Source organism: Aedes aegypti, chromosome 3 (assembly GCF_002204515.2).
Source record: "Aedes aegypti strain LVP_AGWG chromosome 3, AaegL5.0 Primary Assembly, whole genome shotgun sequence".
NCBI classification, from domain to species: Eukaryota; Metazoa; Arthropoda; class Insecta; order Diptera; family Culicidae; genus Aedes; species Aedes aegypti.
Genome location: NC_035109.1, coordinates 405,740,478 through 405,749,737, shown reverse-complemented (window position 1 = coordinate 405,749,737; position 9,260 = coordinate 405,740,478). Strand labels below are relative to the sequence as shown.

The following is a 9,260-nucleotide window of genomic DNA, read 5'->3' as shown; positions in this document are numbered from 1 at the left end:
GATTCTTTGGAAGTGATCCATAACCGTGGTAAACAATCATTTCGTGATCCATATTATGGATCACTAGTTAGAAGTGCTAATATTAGATATTTAGAATCAACAATCGAGAAAAATGTTTTCCAAAGATGAATTCATACTCAATCGAAACGAATGAGTATGTTTTATGCTATAACATTTGAATTTTACCACCTGTGCACAGCTGTAGGAGCTTATGAATGCTGACGGCACTTCTTACAGAAAACGAACATATAATGATAGCTGTGTGGTACCAACTAAACATTTGTCAAATACACCGCTATTTAGCGGTTGAATTTTGTGCTTAACACTACAAATGGTAGAAGACAAATAGTATAACATGGGAAAAAAATGTTTCACGTCAACTTTTATGTTTTGAGCGAGTTATCCGATGTTGAACGCCAAAGTGATCCGTCACTGTGGGTGATCCGTAACTGTGTGTGCATGATACCTTATCATTCTAATACCTTTTTGAGATATATATTAGGATGAACAAAACACCGTTTATTTTTTGTATTGCCGAACAAATTATGCAGTCTCGTTAGTGTATATATATATATATATATGTATATACAGTTAATTCTCCCTTACTCGATATTGAAGGGACCATCGAGTTAGGGAGGTATCGAGTTACAGAACACAAAACCAGTGCAATTGCGATCCAAGGGACCATCAAGGTATCCATGAAAACCAACTTTTACTATGGTTCTCTAACTCGATATCGAGATACGGAATATCGAGTAAGGGAGAGTTAACTGTATATATATATATATATATATATATATATATATGTATATATATATATATATATATATATATATATATATATAGCATCCCTTAGGGCACCTGGAACCTACTATAGAGTGGTCAGTGCATCTATATATAACTCCGAATAATATTTACATGATTGATAATACTTTCATGTCTGACCATATTTCCCGGACCAGATTTACGGAAAGGCTTATATTTCTGAAGATTTTCAACGAATCTTAATGCTTCTGCCGGTATTCAACTTCCTTTTAGGGAGTCGATGCCGGTTATGGATCCTTTGCGTATTATGGACCCCCTACAGAAAAACATAAAATTAACACTCAAAGCAACCTTATTCCTATGAAAATCCACCGGGGGAACTACGATCGCATTGATAGTCTGCAGTTACAGACAAAATATTTGGTTTGAGACGCATAAATACAGATATTTGAACAGTTTTGTGAAAGAAACCACACAAGAGGGTCCATAATAGGCACGTCGGCAGCGAGCCGGATTACGTGGGAGTCAAATGGAGGGTGCATAATAGGAAACGTTAAATTTGTAAACATTCCTATTATGGACCCCGGGAGGGTCCATAATAGGCATTCGGACAACAGTTTTCCAAATGTATATTTCGCTGGAAAAATCGAATGATTTTGTGTGTTTCATAGGCGTACTATGAAGTAAAGACATTGAACTTGTTGTTAGACTCTACAAAACGTATATCAGTCTGAGATATCATTGCGGAAAAGCATCGAGAATGAATTTCAGCTACTAGGGGGTCCATTACTAGCATTGAAACCCTAGTTCTAGTTTCTAGGAAAATTGTAAACATCTATACAACTTCACACCGCACAAAAATACAAGCGATAGAAAAAATGACATTTAGACATGGCCTCGGAAAATCCAGAATATCTCCGGTGGCCATTGGCCAATATCCATGGCCAAGCAAGTTCCTGAAACTAAACTAAATTTGCCTTCGACTGCATCCAGATGCATCGAATTTCATCAATTTTTCATAAAGTTATAAGCATTTGAATATAGGCAAAATTTTGCCTATCTCAATCATTTTGCCTATCCCCTGTATGTTGAAAACTTGTATAAACTCAAATTTGACAAAGATGCAGATGGGACTGACTTGCCATTCACGGCCGTGTTTATCGAAAAAAAAATCTCGCACCGATGATCTTGAAAAACGACAACTGGGTTAATGCATAGAAAACATTATAATGAATGACTGCGAGATCTATGAGCAAATTAGTTGTTTTATGATTGTACACAACACAGTGTTTTACAGGAAAACATCGCCGTAGTTTGAATTGGACTTTTTTTTTTGGGAAAAATCGATAAATAATCGACGTCAGTTAATCGATTATCTCGATTATTGAATGAGCCAGGTATCGATGAAAAATTAATCGATAAGTAAGACGATTAATCGATTAATCGAAATAATCGATTAATTTGCGACAACCCTACTCACAGCGTGCCGGCCAGGTGTCTTGAATGAACGTAATTACCTTCTGCAGCACGGTATCCTTCCGGGTGGCTATCTTCAGCATTTCGTAGGTGACGGGCAAGTGTTGGAAATTGTCGTCGAAGGAGGAAATGACATCTACTTTAACCTGTACCGCTGCGACGATTGCTTCTTCGTCAGGCTTCTGGTGATTGCTGATCAAACGGGTCAGCACGTCGGCGCATACTCGATGTTGAAGTCATATCCCAAAAGCGTTAACGCCCATCGCCAAATTCGATTTGCGGAATGGACAGAAATGCCTTTCTTGGAACCAAAGGTTGATGGTCCGTTTGCAGTGTGAAACGGCGGCCCCACAACATGCGATGAAACTTCGTGCAAGCAATCACCAGTGCCAGTGCTTCCCTTTCGATCTGGCTGTAGTTCTGCTTCTTCCGATCGTGAAGCGGCTCCCGCCACGATGATGTCATGCTCTGGGTTGAAGTGAATGAGCAAAAGATCTGATTACAGCACGCGCTTGATGTTTAGGAGTGCGTGCTGACAATCCTGACTTCAGACGAATATGGTGTCCTTTTTGAGCAGTTTGTCTAACGGATGACGAAGCTGGTACATCTCACAAACGACGTTGACTGCACCCAGGAATGAGCGCAACGTTGAAACGTCAGTTGGTGCCGGCATTTTGGATATTGCAGCATTTTTGACTGGATCCTGTTGGATACCTCTGATGATGTGACCAAGATATTTGAGCTCGTCTTGATAGAATCGGCATTTTTCCACCCGCAGATGGAAACCATACTCACACAGCCGTCAAAATAGCATGTGCAGAATACGGTTGTGTTCGAGCGTCTTGCTGTGCACCAAAATGTCGTCGAGAAGAACCTCCACGCCGCGGATAAAACGATGGAACGCCCCGGGTGCTGGTTTGACTCCCTGAGCCAATCAATTGAATCGGAACAAGCCACGGTGGGTGTTTCACGGTATTCTAGATTTTGCTCTATTACCTTATGTGCGGGCAACTGCAAGGGACATGGAGGTTCTTATTTCATCTGCAAGAGCCTTAAAGGGCGAACACGAAATTATTGCGACACATTCAACAGGGCATAACTTTTCTACCATTGGGTAAAAATCAACCAAATTATGCACACTTTCTCATTGATGTGTATTGTTTACATGCTGTCAAACTTGAAGTCGTGTTTTTCGATTCATCGAAAATGAAGGTGAACCAACGCGAGTAGAGAGAACAAATTCTTTCCAAACACCTGGAATTTCCTGACCTGTCGCACCGGCAGATGGGAAAAATGTTGATCATTCACCATTCAACCGTCTCCAGAGTGTTGAAGCGGTTCCAGGAGCGGTTGACGTTGGACCACGGCAAAGGAGCTAGAAGAAAACCGAAACCGGAGAACAAAAAGACGTATGGGAAGGTAAAGCGGATGATTGAAGCAAATCCCAACGTCTCAAGCCGTGATTTGGCTAAAAAGATCGGCATGTCGCAGAGCTACGTCCAGAATGCAAAGAGAGCTGGACTACATACATACAAGGTACAGAACTTCCAAAACCGTGATGAGCGGCAACAATCGACGGCTAAAACTCGGGCACGGAAGCTCTACCAGAAGATGCTGACAAAATATGGCTGCTGTGTGATGGACGACGAAACGTATATAAAAGCCGATTGCAATTCTGGGGCTGGAGTTTTTCACTGGCAAGAGCAAGTTCGATGTGGACGAGAAATTTAAGAAGAAGAAAATGTCGAAGTTCACCTTCAAATATCTCATTTGGCAGGCCATTTGCTCTTGCGGACTGAGGAGTGAGCCTTTCGTGACAAAAAGCACAGTAAGGGGCCTATTTTGTAAATCGAGCAGATTCATGTGACTCGTCTGTATTCATTGTCGATCAAAGCAAACATGCGTATTCCAGATGTCTCGTCGACTCCCATATTAATCCAGTCACATATTTTTGAGGAATTAAAAGAGCTCGATATTTTAACGTCTTATTTATCCGGAAGGTAAAACAAGAATAAATTCAAACCTTTTCACAGTTTTACGGCATGGCTACTACGATTCATGTTTGGTGGTCGTAGTCATGGTAACATAATAAAATATAAAAAATCTATAAAGAGTAGGGATTTTCTCAATAAAAAATTAGCAAAACTGTTTCTTGTAAGGTATTTTTTTTAATCAACATACACCGAATAATGGATGCGTGTAAATTTTTAAGTGGAATAATAATTTCACCGTTTATAATAGTTCAATTACTAGATGCTCATCTCTCACCATTGTCAGAATCTCTCCGTTAGGGTTGAATCATTGTTTAATTCTCTTTTTTTTTGTTAGGTCAACACCTATGATGTGATTTGCGGCATAATGCATGGTTAGTTGTGATTTGTAAGGATTGATCCTAGTCAAATGTTGGACATTCGAGGATTTTTTTTGCTTTGCGTGGTCGCACTCCTTCCCGTATGATTTTTAATTTGCTCTGTGTAAATAGGGTTCGACTTTGATTTAACAACAATAAATTTCGTTTCATAATTTGTGTCAAAACATTCCCATTTGATATATACTCCCGACGGCTTGCTGTGTTCAAGGACATTGATATTCTTTCTTGGATTATGGTGTGATAACGGAACATTTATCAAAGTAGGTATTTAGCTATGGTAATGTACTCTTTTTTTTGGCACAAATGGATTCGATCGGAGAAGGCCTTGCAGTTTTGCTAGTTTGATATTGTGTTTTACATTTGGGTTAGAGGGATGCGTTGTTATGGCAACAGATAGAGTGGCAATATGTTTACTCAGATTATCGATAGACATTGAAAACAAACATCTTTTTTATGCAGTGCATTGTTGATTATGAAAATTATGCTCCCTAGCCTGAATATGTAGAGATTTGAAGGGTACGGATGTGCAAGTTTGGCATGTTAATTTTATCTTCTGCGATGGCTCTTATTTGTAGCTAGCTATTTTCTCGATACGGCCCCTTTGTCCAGCTTATTGTTCGCCAGAATGACGCGCATGCGCACATTCAAAACGAATCGAAATAAGAGTGTAAACAGTTTTTGATTGATAGTGATTTGATTTTGTTTCTGTTTTATTGTGTGAAAAATTTGCTTGCTTTGATTGTTAGTGATTCTATTGAAAGCTTGCTTTCAGTAATTGATCCCTTGCAGTTTCTCCCTAGGATAGAAACAAAATCCCAAACAGAAACTATTCATGTAGTGCACCATCCTGTAGCCTACTGTGAAGAAACAACTCCAACCTAACTTCAATGTCCTTTAGTAAAGATTGAATCCTCGGTTCACTATTTCTGCTACACAACAATTGATTTAGAATCTCACAAATTCAACCATTTCTTTCTACCTAAACGGACAGCCTGCTTTGTTTCTGTTGCTAATCAGTGATTACGAAAAAAAAAAATAACAAGTTTGCCGCAGTTTGTGCCTGGTCTTATTACAACAGTCAATTTATGTTACCATTTTTCTTACCGGTATTGAGTGGAATGATTTGAACACTTTTCCATTTCGTATGTTTTGTATTCTGAACTTGGGTGTATATTATAAGTGCTTGAGTAACTTCAAAATCTCTGTTGCTGTACGTCAAAATTTAAAGAATATTTATTCGGTCACTGTATTAATCGTTAAATCTTCATTTTATTGGAAATTTGTGTATGTGCTCAAAACGTTCGGATTGAGGTAAAATCTCAGAAGTTTGTTAATGATAAACATTTGATTGAATTATTCGAATGAGTCTTTGTTTAAACGGATGACTGATTATTTTATTCTTTCCTGCGAGCAAGCTGGAAATAGCTGATTTTTCATAAAAACGAGCTCCTATTCCAGTTATTTGCTTTTCCAGTTTACTTCTATCGCTTGACTAACAATACTCAGGAATTCAAGGAACACATTAGTCAAATAATGGTCTGGAAACACACACATATATTATTTATGAAATATAAATACTTTAAATTCTAGAAAACATTTCTTAAAGTGTCATTGCCACATATGGCAACGCGATCTGTTTCAAATTCAGAACCGCGCTTGCTTTGATCGAATGCACATTTCTCGTTTACCCGTGCGCACCGCCTGCTTAGAAACTCTTTCCAATTTCCAGTAGCTTCTTGCGGCGGCTGTCGCGTCGCTTGCTCTTCTCCAGCTTTTCCCGTGTATTTCGCCTTTCGGCCGACGGGCAGATGGCATCCGGTGAACTGTCCACCTTCTTCAGCACGATCCGGAAGGTGAAGGTGTGTTTGGGCGAAGCGCTGGCTGCCCGGCGAGGAGACGGAGGCTCGAACTCACTTCCGCTGGACGTATCCAAATGCGTCGAGGAAAGACGAGCCGGACGAGGTTCAAAGATTGAGGCACAACGTTTATCGGTACAGAGGAAGCGCGATGAGGATTCGTTGGAGGACTTGCGGGGCAGTGGGAAGTGCTGTTTCGAGTCCCGATCCGAGAACGGACTCCGCACCTCATAGTGTGGCATTGATTCGAAAATCGAGTCATAACTGTCCCTGGAACTGTAATTGGATGATGTCTGATTGGAGAGAGGCGATTTGGCACGATGTGGAGCGGAGTAGTGCGTTTTCATGCACACTTTGTGGTCACGATTTCTACCTGGTTCAGAGATTTGCTTACGGGCTTTTGGAATGACCGTGAAAGCACTTCGTGGACTTGTCGGTTGATATCCCTCAGCCAGGTCAAAATGGGTCTCTAGTGATGACTTTCGACCTTCCGGATACGATCGCTGGAATGTCTCCGCGTCAACAAGCTCAATCGAGGATTTTCTTATGTCGAACGGCGAGATCTTATCATCTCTCGCAGACGTACGCTGAGAGTTATCCAATTCCACCAGCTCGAAGCTTGAGTTCTGGTCTTCATAGCTAGTGCTCTGATAGCGACTGATGTCGAAACTGGTATCCATGGATGAGTGACGATCACTTACGCTACTCTCTCCACGTCGATCAGTCGTATCAATCAGTTCGAAACTGTCACCTCCGGAATCCAGCCGGCTGTGGTGTGTTCCCTCGTGGTCGGTATCACTCAAGCTTCTCAAATTCTCCAGATAAGGCGAACGAGGAGGATCAAACGATGCCCGTCTTGACGGTGGCTCGATCTCAAACGTCGGGCACTGGATTGCCTCAGAATCCTTCCGCTGATCTTCGGCTGCTTCATCAATCGGCTCCTGTCTCGTGAACAGAGCTTCCAAAGATTTTTTAATCTCGCTAACCGCTGTTATCTTCAACCTTTCATCATCAGCTTCTTCACTCTCTTGCGATCCACGAGGACTCTCTTCCTCTTTTATCTGATCATGCTTGATATACGATTCGCCAACCTTTTCAAACTTCACGTTATCCAGCTCGAATGGAACTTCTGCCATATTTCCCACTTCGCTGGTTATCTTACCTCCGTCGCTACTCTCAACGTCACTGATCTCATCACCGCTGGACTTCTTGTCCTTCTTGTCGCTGCTGAACTTCCTCAGTGATTTCAGCGAGATCTTTGAACTGACGCCTTTCAGTTTCAGTGAAGTCATGATCGGCTCAAATCCAATCTCCGACATCTGCTTCGTGATGGCGTTGCGGCCGGCGCAACTCGACGAGTTCTGAATGCTGGAGAAGGTACTCTGACGCAACAGAGGAGCTCCAGTGTTGGAATCGGCACGGGAAAAGGCAGCCGCGAACTTGCTCGTCCTGGTGGTAACCTTCTTCGAAGGTTTCCGCACGAACGCCAGGATTTCCTTCATGACGCTCGTCTTTTCTTTCTTCTCCGGAACAGTTGTGCTAGAACTGGCCGATCCGGGAGTCGTGGCTCCAGCTAGCTTTTGGGAAGAGGTAGACAATGGTATTGCGGGAGCGTCCGGTTTCAGCGGACTACGCTCCGATTCCATCGACTTTTGTACGATCTCGTAGGTTTCCGATGGATTCGAGATGGTGATCGGAGGGATGCTGGAAAGAGCTGTTGGGCTTGTACGTGCCGAGCGATCCCCGTAGAAACTTCCACCGTATCGGGACTGAAACCCGATTGGGCTTCGGCTACGCTCCGCGGATGGGATGTGCGTGGTGGGGCTTCGACGATCCTGAGCTGAGTGACTGCTGAGGGAGTTCGGACTAAATCTATCTGACTGTCCCTGCAGCATGTTAGAATATTCGGATTGTAGATTGAAACCTAGAGGACTACGACGTCCGGAAGGACTGCGGAGACCTGATGGACTTCGAAGTCCTGACGGGCTACGTAAGCCGGAAGGGCTGCACAATCCCGATGGACTGCGTAATCCGGACGGACTTCGTAGACCCGATGGACTGCGTCGACCAGAGAAGGACATGGCAGTTGGAGACTTGCGGTCCAGATGAACCTGGAAGCTTTGTGTGTACATTTGGTCAGTAATGAGTAAATTAGGGCTTTTACGTCCTTGAGGACTACGGTCGTTCAGCATACTATTGGGACTACGACGTCCCTGGTTGAGATTCAGAGACGCACCTAAACTGCTCTTCCGGCGATGTGAGGATCGCAAGGTACCTTGTCTAGATAGTGCAGGACTTTTTTGCGAACTGATCGAACTTCGATGCTCAAGGTGAGCCGAAGCACTGCCAGGTGATCTAGGGACGTGCTGCTGAATCTGTTGTTGCAAACTGTTTACGGGACTCTTGCGTTGTTCAATGTTGAAATTCCACGGAGAGGGTGATCCGTGACCTTTGCGCTCCGATGGACTGCGTCGAGTTCGGAAACTCTGGGACTTTGCTTTGCGTATCTTTGGGAGAGATTTTGAATGGTGGGATCTGGATGATTCCGGATGAGTTGGAGAGGAGGGGCCGTTTAGCCTTTGTTAGTTGCTATGAGGTGGTCCACTAGCTGGATCACTGCTGCCACTAGAACTAAGCGTAGTGTTGGAACCGTACGGGTCCAACGAACTTTGTACGGACATCGAACGACCATGAGACTGACGTGCCCTCCTTACTCGACTGGAGTTGGGGGAGAGCTTTCCGGGGTCCACACTTGTTGGGTCTGCCTGCAACAAAATCCGACAACTGAGAAA

The 9,260-nt window shown here is 42.9% G+C and overlaps 1 protein-coding gene across 4 annotated transcripts in view; it reads right to left on the bottom strand.

Moving 5' to 3' along the window:
* Nucleotides 1–4,555: 4,555 nt before the first annotated feature.
* Nucleotides 4,556–9,260, bottom strand: part of LOC5568576 (serine-enriched protein) — a 36,134-nt gene continuing 31,429 nt past the window's right edge. For 3 of the 4 annotated variants that reach the window (XM_021855836.1, XM_021855838.1, XM_021855837.1), the window contains exon 7: nucleotides 8,901–9,233. In XM_021855836.1, coding sequence (XP_021711528.1) covers nucleotides 9,051–9,233 — 183 coding nt within the window. In that variant the 3' untranslated portion in view covers nucleotides 8,901–9,050. Of the gene's footprint in view, nucleotides 9,234–9,260 lie in introns of all 4 variants that reach the window. The other variant, XM_021855839.1, reaches the window with a different exon arrangement.